The 22,370-nt window shown below is 51.9% G+C and overlaps 2 protein-coding genes and 1 long non-coding RNA gene across 13 annotated transcripts in view; 2 read left to right on the top strand and 1 right to left on the bottom strand.

The window, feature by feature from the left end:
* RNPS1 (RNA binding protein with serine rich domain 1) overlaps positions 1–8,922 on the top strand; it is a 15,524-nt gene extending 6,602 nt beyond the window's left edge. For all 7 annotated transcript variants that reach the window (XM_009430095.5, NM_001279816.1, XM_054668077.1 and 4 more), the window contains 2 exon segments: positions 6,152–6,293; positions 7,971–8,922. In XM_009430095.5, coding sequence (XP_009428370.1) covers positions 6,152–6,293; positions 7,971–8,070 — 242 coding nt within the window. In that variant the 3' untranslated portion in view covers positions 8,071–8,922.
* Positions 304–10,613, bottom strand: LOC107968667 (uncharacterized). Of its 4 annotated transcripts, none has more exons than XR_008539907.2 (3): positions 10,437–10,613; positions 1,198–1,309; positions 304–493 (listed from the first exon to the last, which is right to left on the bottom strand). It is a non-coding gene; the product is annotated as an uncharacterized LOC107968667 (long non-coding RNA). The 4 variants fall into 4 exon arrangements; XR_008539906.2 differs by lacking the exon at positions 10,437–10,613 and adding an exon at positions 10,043–10,298; XR_001710078.2 differs by lacking the exon at positions 10,437–10,613 and having other exon boundaries at positions 1,198–1,587.
* ECI1 (enoyl-CoA delta isomerase 1) lies at positions 10,396–22,370 on the top strand. Of its 2 annotated transcripts, XM_016928655.3 has the most exons (7): positions 10,396–10,521; positions 10,607–10,720; positions 15,323–15,450; positions 17,709–17,855; positions 18,822–18,943; positions 19,037–19,215; positions 22,117–22,370. In XM_016928655.3, the coding sequence occupies exons 1-7, from the start codon at positions 10,470–10,472 to the stop codon at positions 22,281–22,283; spliced, it is 909 nt and encodes a 302-aa protein (XP_016784144.1). In that variant the 5' UTR covers positions 10,396–10,469; the 3' UTR covers positions 22,284–22,370. The 2 variants fall into 2 exon arrangements, with proteins under 2 accessions (XP_016784144.1, XP_016784145.1); XM_016928656.2 differs by lacking the exons at positions 10,396–10,521; positions 10,607–10,720 and adding an exon at positions 11,334–11,561.

Raw genomic sequence — 22,370 nt, 5'->3', positions numbered from 1 at the left:
TGCTGGGGTAATTACCCTTACTTTGCCTTCTGCTAAATCACAGCGGTTTGGGGAGTTTTCTTCCCAATAAAACTGGCTTAATCCTAAATGGGTCCTGACGTATTCTTCGTTATTTTGTTATGTTTTAAGGCCCAGGAAAGGCCTAAGCTAAACTTTTGGTGGGCTTTTCTTATATCCCAGCCTTTGTATAAGGGCCTTGGCTTTTAATATTTAACTATTCAGACAGCACTAAAACACTTGTTACAGAGGCCTGCGTTAGTGAGACCTGGCCTGCCACAATCCCCACTGTCAATTTGCTCATGCTTTTTATCATGCATGTATATTTATTTATTAATCACGAGAATCGTAGGGAGATGAAGCATTGTAATCTTTCTGGCTGCTTCCTGCTGAGAGAGGGTTGTCGTCACGGGGCAGCAAACACAGCACTGGAGTGAAAGAGGTGGATTTGTTCCCGGTAGCACTTTCTGTTTTGGGGGCTTCGAGGCAGCACCTGCTGAAACGTAATAGGATGCAACAGCAACACATATAAGTAGGTTGCTGCTGTTTTCTTCTGAAATTTAGTCTTCACTTTACAGGGCTTGAGGAAAGCACAGCTTAGATTTCAGTGATTTCCAATTAGGAAAAAGGAAAAAATTGAAAACAGTATTTGAGTGTACTATAGTTTTTGAAACCATATCTTTTTTTTTTTTTTTTTTTTTTTTTTTTGAGACGGAGTCTGGCTCTGTCGTCCAGGCAGGAGTGCAGTAGCACCATCTCGGCCCACTGCAAGCTCTGCCTACCGGGTTCACGCCATTCTCCTGCCTCAGCCTCCCGAGTAGCTGGGACTACAGGCGCCCACCACCACGCCTGGCTAATTTTTTGTATTTTTAGTAGAGACGGGGTTTCACTGTGTTAGCCAGGATGGTCTGGATCTCCTGACCTTGTGATCCGCCTGCCTCGGCCTCCCAAAGTGCTGGGATTACAGGCGTGAGCCACCATGCCCGGCCAACAATTTTTTTGGGGGGCTTCCCATTTTTATTAAAAGACAAATAGGACTGGTATTTATTAAAAGACAAGTAGGACTGGTTTGCTTTATTATATTTGGCTTAATTGTTTGTATACAGTGGAGCAAGAATCATAATTTTTTCTATAGGCCTTTTATCTGAGATAATACCTTTTTAAACCCAAGCCCAGCCATGGATATGTACAATTAAATACCTGTGAGTTGGGTGAAATCCTCTCCTCTTGAGGTTCCAAGATAACTTGAGGTTTTTGTCCGTTAGAAAGTGGCATGTTTTACTTCCCACAGATTAGAAACCCTGTACAGGGACTGTGTACACAAAATAGGAGGCCAGTTTTTTATTTGTGTTCTGTTACAAAAGAAAACGGATTTTTATTGCACTTACGCAAATAACTATATTGCTATAAATTAAGAATATGTACAAATAGACTGGGCAAGATGGATCACCTGAGGTCAGGAGTTTGAGACCAGCGTGGCCAACATGGTGAAACCCCGTCTCTAATAAAAATACAAAAATTAGCCGGGCATGATGGCACACACCTGTGGTCCCAGCTACTTGGGAGGCTGAGGCAGGAGAATTGCTTGAACCTAGGAGGCAGGGATTGCAGCGAGCCAAGATTTAGCCACTGCACTCCAGCCTGGGCAACAAAGTGAGACTAGGTCTCAAAAAAAAAAAAAAAAAAAAAAGAATGCGCACACACACAAATAGTTTCCAAATTCTGAAGAAATTAGGTAGAGAGAAACAAATATGTTGCAAGTTTTGTTCCTAGGAGTATACTTAATTGTTGAAAGCTGTTAATAGCTTAAAACTTCTTTTTTGACTTTGAAAAATAAAAGGATTAGGAATATTTTAAGCAAAAAGTTAAAAAGATTACTTCAGTGTTCTATTACTATTAGTTCAGTTTATGCAGTTAATTTCTGCCCTGCTTGATATTAATGAACGCTTTACCCCCTCTCTCTTTTTTTTTTTTTTTGAGAAGGAGTCTTGCTCTGTCGCCCAGGCTGGAGTGCAGTGGCGCAATCTCGGCTCACTGCAAGCTCCTCCTCCTGGGTTCACGGCATTCTCCTGCCTCAGCCTCTCGAGTAGCTGGGACTACAGGCACCCGCCACCTGCCACCACACCCGGCTAATTTTTTGTATTTTTAGTAGAGATGGAGTTTCACCCTGTTAGCCAGGATGGTCTGGATCTCCTGACCTCGTGATCCGCCCGCCTCAGCCTCCCAAAGTGCTGGGATTACCGGCGTGAGCCACCGCACCCGGCCTTATTTTAGCTCTTAAAGAGTCCTGAATGTTTTTTCTTTATTCTGATGTCACAATCTGCAAAGTTATTAGAAATCTGTATTTAAGAGCAACTGTTAGAACTCTATAGCTGATTATAAAACCACCTTCTAAAAAGGATTAAAACAAGACAACAATTGTTTATGGATGACAAAAAGGTTTTAGGGCAGCCATAGTTAAAGACACAATTGATGAGGAAATTTGTTAGCTCTGTGGCACACAATAATTTAACATAACAATTATAATTATTACTGATCATGTACACTAGGATATATTGCAATTGTAGGAGTTTTACGTGATTTTGGGACACATATCAATAACATTTATACAAATACAGCCCAAACAAAGCCAAACCCCATTTTATATTTGGTAGTGCTTCCTGTATGATTTTTGGTACCAAATAAGCCAAATTTCACTTTTACATCAGTGTGTTGTTAATGTTAAAACCCAATCCTTTTTTTTTTGAGACTTTTTTCTGCTCTTGTTGCCCAGGCTGGAGTACAATGATGCAATCTTGGCTCACTGCATCCTCCGCCTCCTGGGTTCAAGCAGTTCTCCTGCCTTAGCCTCCCGAGTAACTGGGATTACAGGCACCCTCCACTATATCCAGCTAATTTTTGTATTTTTAGTAGAGACATGGTTTCACCATGTTGGCCAGGTTGGTCTTGAACTCCGGACCTCAGGTGATCCACCCGCCTTGGCCTCCCAAAGTAGCTGGGATTACAGGTGTGAGCCACTGCGCCCGGCCTAAACATAATTTTAATGCTTAATTTACAGAAAAACTGGATGATACCCCTTTAACTTTAGCCACCATGTTTACATACAGAATTTTCTTTACAATCAACCTCCCACACCTTTTTTTGAGACAGAGTCTTGCTCTGTTGCCCACGCTGGAGTGCAGTGGCATGATTTTGGCTCACTGCAACTTCCACCTCCTGGGTTCAAGCAATTCTGCTTCAGCCTCCCCACGTAGCTGGGATTACAGGCTCCCACCACCACACCTGGCTAATTTTTGTGTTTTTAGTAGAGATGGGGTTTCACCATGTTGGCCAGGCCTGTCTCACACTGCTGACTTCAGGTGATCCTCCCGCCTCAACCTCCCAAAGTGCTGGGATTACAGGCGTGAGCCAACGCGCCCGGCATGGATTCCAGTTCTTAGTGGGTGTGTGATTACCGAAAAGATGTTTTAGGAACACCTTTTTTTTGTAGCTCCAGTTTAAAGGAACACTATTCTTGGGGGAAAAAAATTAGCAGATATGCGTAGATTAACATTTTAGAGAGTTTCCAATCTGTTAAAAGCTTAAGGATCAAATTCAGTTTTCTTACATAGAATACATTTGGCTTTTTATATGGGAATATTTCCTTTAATCATTTCTGAGAACCAGAAGTTTCCCAGTATTTCAGCATTTTTAGTTTATTTTGCTGAGTGACTGGATTTACTGAATTTATACAGTTTATTTCTTAAACACTTGTATCTCATAATCACTCATGACGTTTATAGCTATTTGTATCTGGCAGAATGGTTTTAAAAGCACATGGACCCTTGTGAATAGTTTTGGGTGGCATTTTGTCCTCAATTCAGCATTTTGAGGAATGTGGAGTCATCTCTGCTCCACTCCCTGCTGCTGTGACTGAGGCCGCTGGCATTGAGAACACAGCCCACAGTGCTGTCTGGGCTGCCAGGCCTGGTGGGGAGTGGAGTGTGCGTGCCCCAGAACTTTCCGTCTTCTGAGGCCCTGTTACAAACTGTATAAGTAGCTTAACTGGTTTTTTTCAGTAATTGCCCTTCAGGCATTAGGAAAGTTTCCTTGATATTTGGCTAACTTTTCTTTCAAGTTACTTAAGTCCTGAAATGGGTTAGGAGCTCTGTGCGCTCACATCAGCTGTTGGCCTTGTAAGTCACACCTTTGCTTTGGAGTCTGCTGATTATCTGCTATTTGACAGTCTGAGCGCTTGCTGAGCTAAAAACCCAGGAGACCCAGGTACCTTCTGGGTGGGCGTGATTATAGACATTCCAACTATTCGTAAGATTCTGGTAGGATTTTTTTTGTGTGTCTCCCCTACTGTCTTTGAATGGAGTGAGTCCATGCTGTCTCCAGAGGAGACGAGAAGGGGTTGGCCTTTACTGGCAGCTACACAGAAGATGGATTTTTCTTCATTATTATAGAGTCAGTGCTGTGAAATCCCTAATTTGGGCTAACTTAGGCTGAGTTTACTGAAGTTAAACTTCTTAAGTATGTTCTGAATACATAGCCACATGCCGGAGTTAGTCCCCATGTGCCTTAAAGGTAGGAGTTGAGAAAACAAAAGAGCCCTTTACCCCTTAGGGCACAGAAGGGGCTGCGCTTGGGCTCCCGGTATCCCCAGCTACCAGACAATTCTTGAGGTCGGGGTGCATGCTCCCCTGGGGTTCCTGGGTTTGTACCTCTATTTCCTTTCCTCTCTCCCTGGAGCCCACATCCCACACTGCCTCTCCTCGCTTCATGCACATGGCGTGTGTTTCAGTGCCATCCACATGCAGAGCCACCTCTCTGAGACTGCTTGTTTCCAAACACAAAGTCTTTGGCATCTCCTAAAATTTCCTTCATGCAGCTTCCCACCGGAGCCCCACCTCTCCGTCAGTGGAAGCTCATACCTCACCACCCCCATCCCATCCATCACCAAGCTCTGGCAATTTTACTTCCCAGCTGTCCCCTGAATCCTTCCGTTTCCCTGCCAAATCATTTGATGTTGATTCAGGCCCCTCTCAGTGCTGCAGAGCCCTCCTAAGAGAACTTCTCCCACTTCTCTTAGCCCCAGACCCAGCTTCCCTTGGTTGGAGGAGAAGGAAGCGAAAACGCGGATACTGCCTGCATGGTCCTGCGAGGAGGCCCCACCCTGGCCCTGGGGCCTTTTGTTTGCTTGTCACTCGCTCTCGATGCTACCTTCTCTCACCAGTGCTTTGGGTCCTTCCCAGCACAGGGCCCAGCATAGCCCTTCTCTTCCACCTAGCAGATTCCAGCACATTCTTTTCTTTTCTTTTTTTTTTTCTTGAGACGGAGTCTCAGTTGTTGCCCAGGCTAGAGTGCCGTGGCATGATGTCAGCTCGCTGCAACCTCCTCCTCCTGGGTCCAAGAGATTGTTTTGCCTCAGCCTCCCGAGTAGCTGCAATTACAGGCACACACCACCATGCTCGGCTAATTTTTGTATTTTTAGTAGAGATGGGGTTTCACCATGTTAGCCAGGCTGGTCTCGAACTCCTGACATTGTGATCCGCCTGCCTGGCTTCCCAGAGCACTGGGATTACAGGCGTGAGCCTCCGCATCTGGCCTCCAGCACATTCTTTAGCTCTTGACTTGGATGACTCTTGACCTGGGAGGCTGCCTCGACACGTGGAGATTGGTGTCTCCTGTTAGTTTCTATGCCTCTTTTCCTCATGAAACATTAGTCATGATGTTATTTCTGTGATTATCTTTTTTTTTTTTTTTTTTTTGAGACGGAGTTTCGCTCTTGTTACCTAGGCTGGAGTGTAGTGGCACGATCTCCGCTCACTGCAGCCTCTGCCTCCAGGGTTCACGCCATTCTCCTGCCTCAGCCTCCCGAGTAGCTGGGACTATAGGCGCCTGCCACCTCGCACAGCTGATTTATTGTCTTTTTAGTAGAGACAGTTTCACCATGTTAGCCAGGATGGTCTCAATCTCCTGACCTCATGATCCACCCGCCTCAGCTTCCCAAAGTGCTGGGATTACAGGAGTGAGCCACCATGCCCGGCCCTGTTGCTGTGATTATCTTACATTGTCATTGTTCTCCCAGGCCTGTCTCTTTCACTGTGGTATGCATTGTCTAGGGTAGATGCTTGTTAGATATTTTATGACTTGCTCTCTTTTTCAACAGGACAAATTGATGGCCAGGAGATCACTGCCACCGCCGTGCTGGCCCCCTGGCCTAGGCCACCCCCCAGGAGATTCAGCCCTCCCAGGAGAATGTTGCCACCACCGCCTATGTGGCGCAGGTCTCCCCCACGGATGAGGAGAAGGTAAACAATTTGTAGTTTCAGTGGACTGATCAGGCCACAAACCTCACATGATCGCAGTGACTTTCAGACCCTTTATTCAGCCCTGCCTGCCTTCCTGTGTGGGCGGGCAGAGAGCAGGAGCCCTTCAGAGCTCATGGAGAGAGCAGGAGGGCCACAGCTGCAGTAAGCCACAGGCAGGAGACGCACTAGAGTTGCACCAACACAGCTTTCTGAGTCTGGGCAGTGGCGTGGTGTGGCCTTCCTAGGAGACCACTAGACCTGTGAGCCCAGGTGCAGGCCCACTTTTTTCTGAGCTAACAAGAAGAACTAGGAGAGGGAGAAGTTGGGGGTCAGAAGAGTTGTGGGGCAGGGGTGGTAATCCCTCGGCAGAGGCCACAGTTTGGCCTTCCCTTGCCGGTGGTGAGCTGTGCTTTCAGCCTTTGGGGAAGAGGAGGAAAGCCTGGGCTTCTGCCTTGGGTCTCACAAGCACCCGTTCCCAAGAGCTCAGGGCAGGCCCATCAGGTGGGACCTGTCCCAACTTCTAGTATTAAAAAGTAAAACTTCTGCCGGGCATGGTGGCTCAGGCCTGTAATCACTTTGGGAGGCTGAGGCGGGCAGATCACGAGGTTAGGAGATGGAGACCACCCTGCCTAATACAGTGAAACCTTGTCTCTACTAAAAATACAAAAAAATTAGCTGGGTGTGGTGGTAGGTGCCTGTAGTCCCAGCTACTCGGGAGGCTGAGGCAGGAGAATGGCGTGAACCCGGGAGGCGGAGCTTGCAGTGAGCCAAGATCATGCCACTGCACTCCAGCCTGAGCAACAGAGTGAGACTCCATCTCAAAAAAAAAAAAAAAAAGTAAAACTTTGCCACGCATGGTAGCAATAGCCTGTAATCCCAGCACTTTGGGAGGCTGAGGTGGGTGGATCACAAGGTCAGGAGGTCGAGACCATCCTGGCCAACATGGTGAAACCCCATCCGTCCAAAAAATATAAAAATTAGGCCTTGCATGGTGGCTCACGCCTGTAATTCCAGCACTTTGGGAGGCCGAGGTGGGCGGAACATGAGGTCAGGAGATCGAGACCATCCTGGCTAACACGGTGAAACCCCGTCTCTACTTTAAAAAAAAAAAAAAATTAGCTGTGCGTGGTGGCGTGCGCCTGTAGTCCCAGTTACTCGGGAGGCTGAGGCAGGAGAATGGCATGAACCTGGGAGGCTGAGATTGCGCCTCTGCACTCAGCCTGGGCAACAGAGTGAGACCCCATCTCAAATATATATATATATACACACACAAAAATTAGCTGGGCGTGGTGGCGCGCGCCTGTAGTCCCAGTTACTCGGGAGGCTGAGGCAGGAGAATGGCATGAACCTGGGAGGCTGAGATTGCGCCTCTGCACTCAGCCTGGGCAACAGAGTGAGACCCCATCTCAAATATATATATATATACACACACAAAAATTAGCTGGGCGTGGTGGCGCGCGCCTGTAGTCCCAGTTGCATGGGAGGCTGAGGCAGGAGAATTGCTTGAACCCTGGAGGCAGAAGTTGCAGTGAGCTGAGATCGTGCCACTGCACTCTGGCCTGGAGACAGAGTGATATTCCATCTCAAAAAAGTAAAACTGTGGGGAATTGCCCAGAAAGAAGCTAGCTTGCCCCTACAGCCTGAGCTACTCTGATGTGGTTTCTCCTCTTCCCACAGGTCCCGCTCCCCGAGGCGCAGGTCCCCCGTGCGCCGGAGATCACGGTCCCCGGGCCGCCGCCGCCACAGGAGCCGCTCCAGCTCCAACTCCTCCCGATAAACAGGCCACTGAAGCTCTCGCCCCTGTAACTTATACCCCACCCAGCTCAGTTTTGTCACTTTTCTAGCCAAAGGAAGACCAGTAGGAAAGCAAACCCTTGACTCTGGCAGGATTTGCAGGCAGCAGGCAGCAGGCAGCACCCCTCTGCCAGCCGGGCTCCGGCTGCAGAAGTGCTGTTGGTTTGGATGCTGTGTGCCTGTCAAGATTCCCTCCGGTTTTCTGGCTAGAAAGCTCACCCGTTTCCGGTTTCTAAGAGTCAGTTCAGTGGCAGAGCCACCAGGGACAAGTGAGGCTCTTGGGGGTGGTTTGACCCTGCTTACCTGGGAGCACACTTTTCCCTTCCCCGATGACCTGGGATGGTGGCCAGGCCGTGCCCTTGCTGTTGCTGGGCAGTGTCCTTCTGGAAAGGGAGCTGCCCCAGGCTTTAGTGCAGCTGCCAACCCTGTTAGGCCTGGCCTCTCGAGGCCTCTTCTGACTTCAAGGGTCACATCCCCCCTAAAGATCCTCTCACCCATGGTAGTTGCTGCTCATGGTTCTGTCTGTCCGTGCACCGATGCACACACCGCACCCCACCACTGTACTCTGAAATTGGCGAGTGAGTTGAGAGCCAGCTCTGCGGGGTCATCACGCAGCCATGGTTGTGCCTGCCCTTCATGGTGGTCTTTCAGGTTATCTTGGCAACATGTACATTGCTTTTATTTTTTTTCTTTTTTGCTTTTATTGTACAGTCAGTACTATAAAATTTCTCTTTTGAGTTTTATACCTTTGTAGCATTTTAGATGACATTGTGTTTGTACTTTGTTGTGTAGAGTGGAAGAATTGTGTTTAATAAACCCAAGATCGGAATGCAAATCTAGTACTGGGTTCACTGCCTTCTCACTTGTCCCCTTGCCCCTAGTAACTTTCTGTTCCTCACCATCCACAGCGGCACCTCCGATGCTTTCAGCCAGGAGAACCTAGAATTTGTGTGCTGTGGGGACCAGGTTGCTCCTAGGGTGGACAAATAGAAGGAGATGGTTTTATCGCCACCTCGGAATGTGTGTGTGTTTTCAGACAGACTCTCGCTCTGTCACCCAGGCTGGAGTATGTACCATGGTGCGATCATAGCTCATTACAGCCTCCAACTCCTGCTTTAGTGTCCAGAGTAGCAGGGGTTAATTTTTTTTTAATTTTTTAATTTTTTTTTTGAGACAGTCTCTGTTGCCTGGGTTGGAGTGCAGTGGCGCAATATTGGCTCACTACAATCTCTGCCTCCTGGGTTCAAGTGATTTTCCTGCCTCAGCCTCCTGAGTAGCTGGAATTACAGGCACCTGCCACCATGCCCAGCTAATTTTTTGTATTTCTAGTAGAGACGGGGTTTCACCATATTGGCCCGGCTGGTCTCAAACTCCTGACCTCATGATTTGCCCACCTCGGCCCCCAAAGTGCTGGGATTACAGGCATGAGCCACCGCGCCCAGCAGCAGGAGCTAATTTTTAAAAATTTTTTGTAGCAACAAGGTGTTGCTATGTTACCCAGCTGGTCCTGAGTCACTGGGGTTACAGGTGTGTGTGCCAGGCTTGCTTCCTCCTCCGTTAAGTGGCCATTTTTCCACCTCAAAAATTGGTTTGGGACACAAGGAAGAATTGGAAATGCTTAAGATGAGAACAAAAGTTGAGACCACCCAACACAGCTGGGACCTTACTGCCCAGTGCTCCCAGTGGTCGGACCAAAACCCCACACCAGACAGTACAAAGGCCCACTCCCGAGCTGCCGCTTACGGCCCAGCGGGAACAGACTGTATTCTTATCCTTCGGCATTTCTCTGCAAATAAAAAGGTGCCACTGCGGTCCGGCCTTTGTGCACTTGCCCTTGTGCTGAGCAAGGCGGGTGGCCTGTTCTTACCGCTGGGTTCTGCTGCCCCCACCCCCATTTCGGTGACTAAACCTGCAGCTCTGATCCTGTTCCCAAAGGGGCAGGAGCCCGGGCTCACCCCAGGCAGTCCCTGGCCTCCCTGACGGCCCCCTCGGGTGGGGCTCAGTGCTTTGATCGCCTTTCCAGCGCCGATACTGCAGTAGCTGGGCCCAGCCTAGAGCTCGCGGTCACGAACACCGGCAGCCTCTTGCCTACAGTGTCCCGCGCTGTAGAAGAGCCTGCCCTGGCGCTGAGCTGGTCGTGGCTGCTTCAGCAGTGGGCCTGCGCCTCCCTGTAGGCCAGCCCTGGCCCAGATCCAGGTGCCTGCCCCGGAAGCGCGCGGCTGCCCGGGATGAAGCCGGAGGGCGGCGAGCGGCTGTTTCGGCCGGTAGGTGGAGGCGTTGACCAGCCTCTGGGAACGGGGCAGGGCCTAGTGCGGGGGGCTCCGCCCCCTCCCCAGGAGGCGAGCTCACCCCGCGACCTTTATCCCGCGCGTTGCGGTCAAGATGGCGCTGGTGGCTTCTGTGCGAGTCCCGGCGCGCGTTCTGCTCCGCGCGGGTGCGAAACCCGGGGTGGGCAGGGATCGGGCCTGGGCCGGGGCCAGGACCGGGAACTAACGGGCTCCCCCACGCTGCCTTCGCAGGGGCCCGGCTCCCGGGCGCGGCCCTCGGGCGGACGGAGCGGGCGGCCGGCGGCGGAGACGGCGCGCGGCGCTTCGGGAGCCGGCGGGTGCTGGTGGAGCCGGACGCGGGCGCAGGTGAGCGGGCGGCGCCGAGGGAGGGCGGGCGTGGGGTCAGGACCCGCGGGAGTCCGCCCTCGCGGGGCGCTGTTGGAGAACCACGTCTGTCGACGCTCGGTTTGTGTTTAGAACCCAAGTTTCGAAACAGAACCTTGCCGCTCTACCTGGGTTCGTTCGTCATGAGATAAAAGTTTCTGTTTTTAAAGTTGGCGGAGGCCGGGCGCGGTGGCTCACGCCTGTAATCCTAGCACTTTAAGAGGCTGAGGCGAGCGGATCACCTGAGGTCAGGAGTTCGAGATCAGCCTGGCCAACATGATGAAACCCTATCTGTACTAAAAAATACAAAAGAAAAAAATTAGCTGGGCGTGGTGGTGCGTGCCTATGCCTGGGAGGCTGAGGCAGAAGAATCGCTGGAATCTGGGAGGTGGAGGCTGCAGTGAGCCGAGATTGTGCCGCTGCACTCCAGCTTGGGCCACAGAGCAAGATTCCGTCTCAAAATAAATAAATAAATAAAAATAAAGTTGGCGGGGATATGAGCTGTTATCTAAGTTATTCAATTGGAAGTGGAAAAGAATTGGAATCTTTTGGAATAAAATTATGTTTGTTAACACTCCCATGTGGCACAGAACCTCGTACCTACCCGCCGGTCAGAACCCTTGGTAAAACCCACTGGAAAGGACAGAAAAAGTACTTTTGGAAGAGAAGCCTGTGCGCTCCCTCCAGACAGGAGGCCGAGCTGAGGGCACCGAGAGGGCACGCCTAGGCGCCAGCAGTTCTGCTTCCAGGACATGCTGACCTGGACCTCCTGGTGCAGCAGTCCCTGCTGTGGCTCCTGAGAGGAGGCCCTGCCCCTCCGAAAGTAAGTCACAGCCCCTGCCCTCCCCAACCCCCCAGACTCAGGGCTGTGCCCAACTTTGCACAGCTTCAGGACTCCAGGCTCCTGGTGCCTCTGAACTTGGTTCCGTCCTCTCTGTCTGGGCTGAGGGAGCTGCCTGGGCTCTCTCTACAAACTGAGAGGGACAAACTAAGACCAACTTCAAACTGACTTTTTTTGTTTTTTTGGAGATGTAGTCTTGCTCTCCAGTCGCCAGACTGGAGAGCAGTGGCGCAATCTCGGCTCACTGCAACCTGTGCCTCCTGGGTTCAAGCGATTCTCCCTCCTCAGCCTCCCAAATAGCTGGGATGACAGGGACCCACCACTACGCCCACTAATTTTTGTAAAAACTGAGTTTCTGAAGGGATCATTTCTGTAGCATATTTGAATATATCTCAACAAAATGCAAAAAAAAAATTATTATTTTTTTTTTTTGAGACAGAGGCTCCCTCTGTCGCCCAGGCTGGCGTGCAATGGCGCGGTTCTGGCTCAGTGCAATCTCAGTCAGGCCTGACTTTCTGACTCCTCCAAACTCTACTTTGTCTTTTTTTTTTTTTTTTTTTTGAGATGGAGTCTTGCTCTGTCGCCAGGCTGGAGTGCAGTGGCACGATCTCCGCTCACTGCAAGCTCCGCCTCCCGGGTTCACACCATTCTTCTACCTCAGCCGCCCAAGTAGCTGGGACTACAGGTGCCCGCCACCACACCCGGCTAATTTTTTTTTTTTTTTGGTATTTTTAGTGGAGACGGGGTTTCACCATGTTAGCCAGGATGGTCTTGATCTCCTGACCTCGTGATCCACCCGCCTCGGCCTCCCAAAGTGCTGAGATTACAGGCGTGAGCCACCGCGCCCGGCTTACGTTGTCTTTTTATATGGTAAAGTGGGGAGGCACTCGGGTAAAAAAATTGTCATTGTACGAACACTTTTCCTTTTTTACTGGAGGTAATGTGTGTGTGTGTGTACATAAAAATCTTTAAAATATGCCTCACATTTACCATTCTAGCCGTTTTGCAACGTACAACCCAGTGGCCGTAAGTATATTCACAATGTGTAGTCCACACTACCCATTCCAATACCTTAAGATAACATGTTTTTGAGTCCGGGCCCGGTGGCTCCCACCTGTAATCCCAGCACTTTGGGAGGCCAAGGTGCGCGGATCACGAGGTCAGGAGATCGAGACCATTCTGGCTAACACGGTGAAACCCCATCTCTACTAAAAAATACAAAAAAAAAATTAGCCAGGCGTGGTGGCGGGCGCCTGTAGTCCCAGCTACTTGGGAGACTGAGGCAGGAGAATGGTGTGAATCCCCGAGGTGGAGCTTGCAGTGAGCCGAGATTGCGCCACTGCACTCCAGCCTGGGCAACAGAGCAAGAATCTGTCTCAAAAATAAATTAATTAATAAAATAAAATAAATAAATAAATAAATAGGAATGACAACCACATGGATGAACCTTGAACACATGATACTAAGTGGACAAAGCCGACAACAAAGCCCGGCGGTATCCCAGTGATATGGAATATGGCCGGAGCAGGAAAACTGCAGACACAGAACGAAGATTGGTGGCTTCCAGGAGCTGGGGGTGGGATGGGGAGCAACTGCTCATGGGGACAAGGATTCCTTTTGGGACAATGAAAAGGTTCTGGAACTAGGCAGCGGTGATAGTTGCACAACACAGTCAGTATACTGAATTGTGTAAGTGCCTGACTTGTTTACTTAAAAATGGCTAATTTAGGCTGAGCACAGTGGCTCATACCTATAATCCCATCATTTTGGGAGGCTGAGGCAGGAGGATCACCTGAGGTCAGAAGTTCATGACCAGCCTGGCCAACCTGGTGAAACCCCGTCTCTACTAAAAATGCAAAAATTAGCCAGGCATGGTGGTGTGTCCTGTAATCCCAGCTTCTCAGGAGGCTGAGGCAGAAGAATGGCTTGAACCCAGGAGGCAGAGGTTGCAGTGAGCCGAGATAGCGCTGCTGCACTCCAGCCTGGGCAACAGAGCGAGACTCTTGTCTCAAAAAAAAATAAAGATAGAAAATGGTTAATTTGGCCGGGCATGGTGGCTCACACCTATAATCCCAGCACTTTGGGAGGCCTAGGCGAGGTGTTCACGAGGTCAAGAGATCGAGACCATCCTGGCCAACCAACATGGTGAAACCCCATCTCTACTAAAAATACAAAAATTAGCTGGGCATAGTGGCGCATACCTGTAGTCCCAGCTACTCAGGAGGCTGAGGCAGGAGAATCGCTTGAACCCGGGAGGTGGACGTTGCAGTGAGCTAAGATTGCACCACTGCACTCCAGCCTAGGCGACAGAGCAAGACAGTCTCAAAAAAAATAATACAGAGGTTGGGTGTGGTGGCCCACACCTGTAATCCCAGCGCTATGGGAGGCGAGGCGGGCGGATCACAAGGTCAGAGGATTGAGACTATCCTGGCTAACATGGTGAAACCTTATCTCTACTAAAAATACAAAAAAATTAGCCAGGCGTGGTGGCAGGTACCTGTAGTCCCAGCTACACGGGAGGCTGAGGCAGGAGAATCGCTTGAACCCGGGAGGCGGAGCTTGCAGTGAGCCAAGATCGCGCCACTGCACTCCAGCCTGGGCGACAGAGCAAGACTCTGTCTCAGAAAAAAATGATAGAGAGAGAATGGTTAATTTAAAAAGCATGCAGTTTATATAGAATAAATGAAATTGTTAATGTATGTTATATCGATCTTACTTCAATGTAAAAAACCAAGGGCTCACTCCTGTAATCTAGCACTTTGGGAGCCTGAGGCAGAAGGACCACTTAAGCTCAGGAGTTCAAGACCAGCCTGGGCAACAAAATAAGACCTCGTCTGTATTAAAAAATAAAAAAAATTAACTGGGTGTGGTGGTGCTTGCCTATAATCCCAGCTACTCAGCAGGCTGAGTTGGGAGGATTGCTGGAGCCCAGGAGGTCAAAGCTGCAGTAAGCAGAGATCACACTCCTGCACTCCTAGGTGATAGAGTGAGACCCTGTCTCAAAAATAATAATAATAAAAAAATAACCCCCAGGCCGGGCGCTGTGGCTTACGCCTGTAATCCTGGCACTTTGGGAGGCCGAGGCGAGCGGATCACCTGAGGTTGGGAGTTCAAGACCAGCCTGACCAGCATGGAGAAAACCCTGTCCCTACTAAAAATACAAAATTAGCTGGATGTAGCGGCACGCACCTGTAATCCTAGCTACTCAGGAGGCTGAGGCAGTCGAATCGCTTGAACCCAAGAGGCAGAGGTTGCGGTGAGCCGAGATCGCTCCATTGCACTTGAACCTGGGCAACAAGAGCAAAACTCCTTCTCAAAAAAATAAATAAAAATAGGACCAGGCGCGGGGGTTCACGCCTGTAATTCCAGCACTTTGGGAGGCCGAGGCAGGCAGATCACGAGGTCAGGAGATCGAGACCATCCTGGCTAACACGGTGAAACCCCGTCTCTACTTAAAAGAAAAAAATTATCCAGGCGTGGTGGTGGGCACCTGTAGTCCCAGCTACTCAGGAGGCTGAGGCAGGAGAATGGTGTGAACCCGGGAGGCAGAGCTTGCAGTGAGCCGAGATCGCGCCACTGCACTCCAGCCTGGGTGACAGAGCGAGACTCTGTCTCTAAATAAATAAATTAATAAATAAAACCCCCAAAATGCACAGCTACCATGGCTTAGTTGAGGGTGCAGGCTGGTCAGGCTGCTTTTCCAGTGCCAGGTGTGAGCTTTCTCTTCTCATTCTTTAAATTAGGGGTCGCTGTGATGAAATTCAAGAACCCCCCAGTGAACAGCCTGAGCCTGGAGTTTCTGACGGAGCTGGTCATCAGCCTGGAGAAGCTGGAGAATGACAAGAGCTTCCGCGGTGTCATTCTGACCTCGGTAGGTGCCAGTTCAGCTCCCTACCCCAGCCCGAGTTCTTGGCCCGAGTTCTCTGATGTGAGCCCAGGCCTGTTGCACATGGAAGAGGCGGAGCCTGCCAACGTGTGTTGCAGGCCAGCCGGCAGCCCCACCACGCTGGACTCCAGGCGCCTTCACGGGAGGCTTCCAGGAGCGCCGTCTGGGTGTGCCCCAGCAGGGACCCAAACTGCCATGGGCCTCAAGCAGATCATTCCCAAAGGTGAAGGTGGACCAGTCTCGGAGGCAGCCTTCCCAGGAGACAGCTGTCCCAAGAGACGCCCTTCCCAGGAGACCGCCTTCCCTGCCCGGGCCGTCGTCCAGGCGGACACTGGGGAGAGCTGTGGGCAGCGAGTGAGGGAGAGCCATGCATCTATGGGGTCACCTTGGACCCTAAGCACACCTGGTGGTGGGTTCCTGGAGTGCTCCCCACTAGGATCACTTGGGTGCCCTGAGCCAGTCCTGCGAACAATACCCATGCTCTCTGATCCTCTGCGGGCCAGTCTTCAGGGCGAGTTCTCGAGGGTGAACCTCTTTGGTCTGAGTTCTTGTGCAGGGGACTCTAAGTGTTGCCTGAGTGCTGGCGAACGCTAGGCGTGGCATCTGTGGGAACAGTGTCATTACCAACGTCGCGGAGGGGCAGTAAGCAGTGTCAGGCCCAGGAGGATGGGACCCCTGAGGGGAAGCGGGCCATGGCTGAGGTGAGGGGAGTGAGGGGTCCTCGGAGGCTGGCGTGGCTTTACAGGGCCTGGCCTAGAACTCCTGACCTCAAGTGATCCGCCCACCTCGGCCTCCCAAAGTGCTGGCCACGTCCAGCCTTATAAATTTATTGAGACAGAATCTCCCTCTCTTGCCCAGGCTGGAGTACAGTGACGTGATCTTGGCTTACTACAACCTCCGCCTCCTGGGTTCAAGCGATTCTTGAATCTTGAAAATTTTTAAAATTTTTGGGAGAGACAGTGCCTTTATTGCCCACGTTGGTCTTGAACTCCTGGGCTCAAGCACTCCTCCCACCTCGGCTCCCCAATGTGCTAGGATTACAGGTGCGAGCCATTGCACCTGGTTAATTTTTTTGCTTAATTTTTACTTTTTTGTACAGGCGGGGTCTTGCTATCTTGCCCAGGCTGGTCTTGAACTCCTGGCCTCAAGCAGTTCTCCAATCTTGGCCTCCCAAAGCTCTGGGATTACAGGCATGAGCCACCACGCCAGGCCTGGGTCTTGAGTAACGGAAGTAGAACACGTTTTGTAGAAACAAAGGACCGGCCTACCCATTCTGTGCGGCACCAGCTCACGTCTGTTTGGGAACAGCGGAGCTGCGTTGCACACCCGCACCGTTCCTGGCTTTTTCACATCACCTGAGGATGTGGAGGCCATCCCATCTGTCCCAGCCACCTCCTCCTCACACACGTTAGGTGGCTGTCGCCCTCCTTCCTGCAGACAGGGTTGGGTAAACATCCACCCAGCTCTGCTTGTGTGAGTCAGGGTGAGCTGGGTTCAGCTGCAGGAACAAGTTCACCCACAGCCTTGGGGGATCCGGCCCTCGGGAGGAAAACGTGCCGTGTCGTGCAGAGGGGAAGGTACCCTTGTCATTTGCTCAGGGGGCTGTGACCATGCAGGGTCCCCAGGGTGGGTTCTCCACTCCTCCCCGAGCCCGCCTCCCTGGCCGGCAGCCCTGACTGGGAGTCTGAGGCTCCTGTGCTGGCGCCCGCTACTCCAGCCGTGGGAGGGTCCCTTCCACCTGTGCTCACCCCTCGCCCTTCCTTGGTAGCTGCTGAGAAACCCACACATTCCAGATCATTCTCCCACCCTAGCACTTCCTGGTCCACACGGGGGTCCCTGGCTTGCTTGGCCCTTTGCGGGTAAATGATTCAGAACGTGCAGCTCCTCTGGATTCTCAGGAGTCTTCACCACACCTCTGGGTTCTTCCGCCCGAGCCAGGCGTGCAGAGCCAGAGGGCCGGCGCACTTATGTCCCTGGGAGGTGCCTGGCCCTGCCTGTCCTCTCCTATCCAGTTTGAAGCGGGAAAGGGAAGAATGTTCTGGGAAGTACAGGGAAGCCAGGTCCAGGAGAAGCCTTGGCCGAGTCCCTGGAGCGCCTAGTCCTGGCTCCGTGGGGCAGCACCCACACCCTGAGCGTGACCTGGCCCTGCTGTGCGTCGTGCACCTGGGCTCCCCAGCCCTTCTGCTGTGATGTCAGCTGGGAGGTGGACTCTGATGGGCATGTGGCCCCGGCTCCCCCTGCAGGACCGCCCGGGTATCTTCTCGGCCGGCCTGGACCTGACGGAGATGTGTGGGAGGAGCCCCGCCCACTATGCTGAGTACTGGAAGGCCGTTCAGGAGCTGTGGCTGCGGTTGTACCAGTCCAACCTGGTGCTGGTCTCCGCCATCAACGTGAGTGTCCCCACTCCCAGGTGGCCTCGCTGGCTGTTCTGGGCCAGCGCCGGGGGGTGGGACAGACACTGTCCTGCCCTTGGAATCTCTCACAGGGGAAGGGGACGGTTGGAGAGGCCCTGAGATGTGCACAGGTGAGCGCCATCGCAGACCACGGGGCGTGTTGAAAAAGGTGGGCCTCGGGTGAGGGCCCTGGCCTGGGTCAATCAGAGAAGACCCAGAAAAGAGCCAGTGGGTAGGGACCAGGGCCTGGGGTTGATGCCAGCCTGGGTGGAGGCTGTATGGGTGAGTGGGTGATCGGACCCACATTTTGGAAACATCACTCCATCCCTTCTGGGGGAAGGCCAGGGAAGCCGAGAACAACACAGGGGCTTAACCTCAGGAACCAGGGTGTCCTGCGGGATGGCTGTGACAAGCCGGGTGTGGGCCGGAGCCTGGTGGAGGGGAGGGCTGGTGTGAGAGGAAGCCTCAAGGGTGCACGGCCATGCAGACAGGATGGGTCCTGCGTGGGGCAGTGGGTACCTGCAGTGACCACAGGGTGAGTGTGGGGTTCCCAGGACATCCTGGTTGCGCTAGCTGCTGGGGTGGTATCGGGGCCCCCTTGGGGCATGACCGTTATGACTAAATGCTTGTGTGGCATTTTAGCACTGAGTAAAAGCTCTGAGAGGACAAGCGACTTGCTCCCCTAACTGAATGGTTTTTAAAAGTGATTTATCTGTTGCCGAAGAACTAATGACCCTCGGCTGAGGACGAGCCTCAGACCCTCCTTGCCGAGCGCTAAGGGGCCGGTTCCTTCCCCATCCGTTTCCCAGTGCACACCCAGCCCAGCCCAGCCCACTGTGGGTGTTGAACCCTGCGGGGGTTGGGGTGCGCCGAGGGCACAGGCCCTCCTTCCCTGGACCTGGCCCTCTGGAATGTGGTTGGAACCAGCAGCACCTAAGAGCCCTGTCCGGCCTCTCCCTGCAGGGAGCCTGCCCCGCTGGAGGCTGCCTGGTGGCCCTGACCTGTGACTACCGCATCCTGGCGGACAACCCCAGGTACTGCATAGGACTCAATGAGACCCAGCTGGGCATCATCGCCCCTTTCTGGTAAGGCCCTGGGCTGCAGCCACGCTCCATGCTTGTTGTGGAGGGAACAGACCCACCTGGGGCCACTTGGTGAGTGGGTGTCTGCGTTTCCAGGTTGAAAGACACCCTGGAGAACACCATCGGGCACCGGGCGGCGGAGCGTGCCCTGCAGCTGGGGCTGCTCTTCCCGCCGGCGGAGGCCCTGCAGGTGGGCATAGTGGACCAGGTGGTCCCGGAGGAGCAGGTGCAGAGCACTGCGCTGTCAGCAATAGCCCAGTGGATGGCCATTCCAGGTGAGGCACAGGGCATGGCAGGCGCCCGATGATGCTGGGGAGACCAGAAGGTTCTCCACCCAAAGGTTTTCTGTGGACATCGTGACTTCGGGAGACTGTTGATAATCACAGCTATGTGGGTGTCAGGAGGCTGCTGTAACAACGCAGCACAGACCGGGTGGCCCAGACCGCAGAAGCTCATCTCACAGGGCTGGAGACCAGAGGTGCAAAATCAAGGTGTGGGCAGGGCTGCACTTCCTCCCTGCGTTCCAGGGAGGCTCCTTCCTGCCCCACCCACTTCTGCTGGCTTCAGGCCTCCCTGGGCTTGTGGGCGCCTCGCTCTAATCTCTGCCTCCATCCTTACGCAGCTTTCTCCCCTGTGTTTCTGTGGGTCTCAGGTCTCTCTCTCCCTTCTCAGGACACCTGCCATGTGATTTAGGACCTACCCTAAATCCAAGATGATCCCAACTTAATTACATCTGCAGAGACTCTTTCCAAATAAGGTCACACTTCCAAGTTCCAGAGCAGTGGTTAGGGCTTGGACCTATCTTTTGGGGCACACTTTTCAACCTACTACAAAGACAATTGTCCACTTCATAGAAAAAGAGCTGGTCATATCAGCAATGGTATAGACCAGGGCCCAGCAAATTCTGTCTCTAAAGGGCCAGGTGGCTTGTGGGCTCTGTAGGTAAGACCTTTGTAGCAGAAAGCAGCCACAGAGGAGACGTAAACTGACAGGTATAGCTGTGTTCCGGCAAAGCTTTATGGACACTGGGCCAGGTGCGGTGGCTCACGCCTGTAATCTCAGCACTTTGGGAGGCTGAGGCAGGCAGATCACTTGAGATCAGGAGTTCAAGACCAGCCTGGCCAACATGGTGAAACCCCATCTCTACTAAAAATACAGAAATGGGCCAGGCGCGGTGGCTCACACCTGTAATCCCAACATTTTAAGAGGCCGAGGCGGGCGGATCACGAGGTCAGGAGATCAAGACCATCCTGGCTAACACGGCAAAACCCTGTCTCTACTAAAAATACAAAAATTAGCCAGGTGTGGTGGCGGGTGCCTGTAGTCCCAGCTACTCGAGAGGCTGAGGCAGGAGGATGGCGTGAACCCGGGAGGCGGAGCTTGCAGTGAGCCGAGATCGCACCACTGTACTCTAGCCTGGGCGACAGAGAGCGGGACTCTGTCTCAAACAAAAAAAAAAATGAGCCGGGCGTGGTGGCACGTGCCTGTAATTCCAGCTACTCGGGAGGTTGAGGCAGGAGAATCGCTTGAACTTGGGAGGCAGAGGTTGCAGTGAGCCAAGATCATGCCATTGTACCCCAGCCTGGGTGACAGAGCGAGACTCTGTCTCAAAAACAAAAAAAAAATTTTTATGGACACTGAAATTTGAGTTTCACATAATTTTCACGTCACAAAATACTAACCTTCTTTTGATTTTCAACTATTCAAAAATGTAAAAACCAGCCCGGCACAGTGGCTGAAGCCTGTAATCCCAGCACTTTGAGAGGCCAAGGTGGGCGGATCACCTGAGGTCAGGAGTTTTAGACCAGCCTGGCCAACATGGCAAAACCCCGTCTCTACTAAAAATACAAAAATTAGCCAGGTGTGGGGGCAGGTACCTGTAATCCCAGCTACTCGGGAAGGCTGAGGCCGGAGAATCACTTGAACCTGGGAGGCGGAGGTTGCAGTGAGCCAAGATCATGCTACTGCACTCCAGCCAGGACGACAGAGTGAGACTCCTCTCAAAAAAAGTAAAAACTATTCATAGCTTCAGGGCCTTGAGAAGCCAGATTTGCCAACCCTGATACAAATGGCTGAAGGCTGTGCTGCCATTTCCTGTGCTGTAAGACAGTATTTAATATAGTGCCATGGAAATTTTTTTATTTTTATTTTATTTATTTATTTTTTTTGAGATGGAGTCTCCCTCTGTTGCTCAGGCTGGAGTGCAGTGGTGCGATCTCAGCTCACTGCAACCTCCACCTCCTGGGTTCGTGCCATTCTCCTGCCTCAGCCTCCTGCATTGTGGAAATATTCTTCATAATATAGTTGAGTGAAAATGACACGTTAAGTGGCTGGGCGCGGTGGCTCACACCTGCAATCCCGGCACTTTGGGAGGCCAAGGAGGGTGGATCACCTGAGGTCAGGAGTTCGAGATCAGCCTGACCAACATGGTGAAACCCCTTCTCTACTAAAAATACAAAAATTAGCCGGGCATGGTAATGCTCCTGTAATCCCAGCTACTCAGGAGGCTGAGGCAGGAGAAGTGCTTGAACTTGGGAGGCGGAGGTTGCAGTGAGCCAAGGTCACGCCACTGTAGTCCAGCCTGGGTGGCAGAGACAGACTCCATCTCAAAAATAAATAAATAAATAATACAAAATTAGCCAGGATGTGTGGTGCACGCCTGTAGTCCCAGCTACTTAGGAGGCTGAGGTGAGAGGATCACCTGAGCCCAGGAATTCAAGGCTGCAGTGAGTCGTGATCACTAGTGCACTCCAGTATGGGCGACAGAGAATATCCTGTCTCTTTAAAAACAAAACAAAACAAAAAAAAATTAGGGCCGGGCATGGTGGCTCATGCCTGTAATCCCAGCACTTGGGGAGGCAGAGATGGGCGGATCACCTGAGGTCAGGAGTCTGGGACCAGCCTGGCCAACATGAGGAAATCCCATCTCTACTAAAAATACAAAATTAGCCGGGTGTGGTGGCACACGCTTGTAATCCCAGCTACTCAAGAGGCTGAGGCAGGAGAATCACTTGAACTCGGGAGGCGGAGGTTGCAGTGAGCCAAGATCCCACCATTGCACTCCAGCCTGGGCGACAGAGCAAGACTCCGTCTCAAAAAAAAAATAAAAAATAAGTTGGAAATCACCCCACTGCCCCTGAAAGTGGGATTTCAGTGGCGCGTCCCATTCTCTTTAGACCATGCTCGACAGCTGACCAAGGCCATGATGCGAAAGGCCACGGCCAGCCGCCTGATCACGCAGCGCGATGCGGACGTGCAGAACTTTGTCAGCTTCATCTCCAAAGACTCCATCCAGAAGTCCCTGCAGATGTACTTAGAGAGGCTCAAAGAAAAGAAAGGCTAACGATTGGGCTCCCACAGGCTTACAGCCACACGTGCCCCTGTGGGTCCCAGGGAGGTCTTAAACAAAGTATTTTTCAACTTAAAAGTA

This window comes from Pan troglodytes, chromosome 18 (genome assembly GCF_028858775.2).
Source record: "Pan troglodytes isolate AG18354 chromosome 18, NHGRI_mPanTro3-v2.0_pri, whole genome shotgun sequence".
Lineage (NCBI taxonomy): Eukaryota > Metazoa > Chordata > Mammalia > Primates > Hominidae > Pan > Pan troglodytes.
Note: the sequence above shows the minus strand (reverse complement) of the source record. Positions and strands in the feature narration are given on the sequence as shown.

Coding starts and splice junctions, on each gene's coding strand:
- ECI1 (XM_016928655.3), top strand. CDS start 10,470: ATGGCGCTGGTGGCTTCTGTGCGAGTCCCGGCGCGCGTTCTGCTCCGC. Junction 10,522..10,606: donor GCGCGTTCTGCTCCGCGCGG/GTGCGAAACCCG, acceptor CTGCCTTCGCAG/GGGCCCGGCTCCCGGGCGCG. Junction 10,721..15,322: donor GGAGCCGGACGCGGGCGCAG/GTGAGCGGGCGG, acceptor TCTTTAAATTAG/GGGTCGCTGTGATGAAATTC.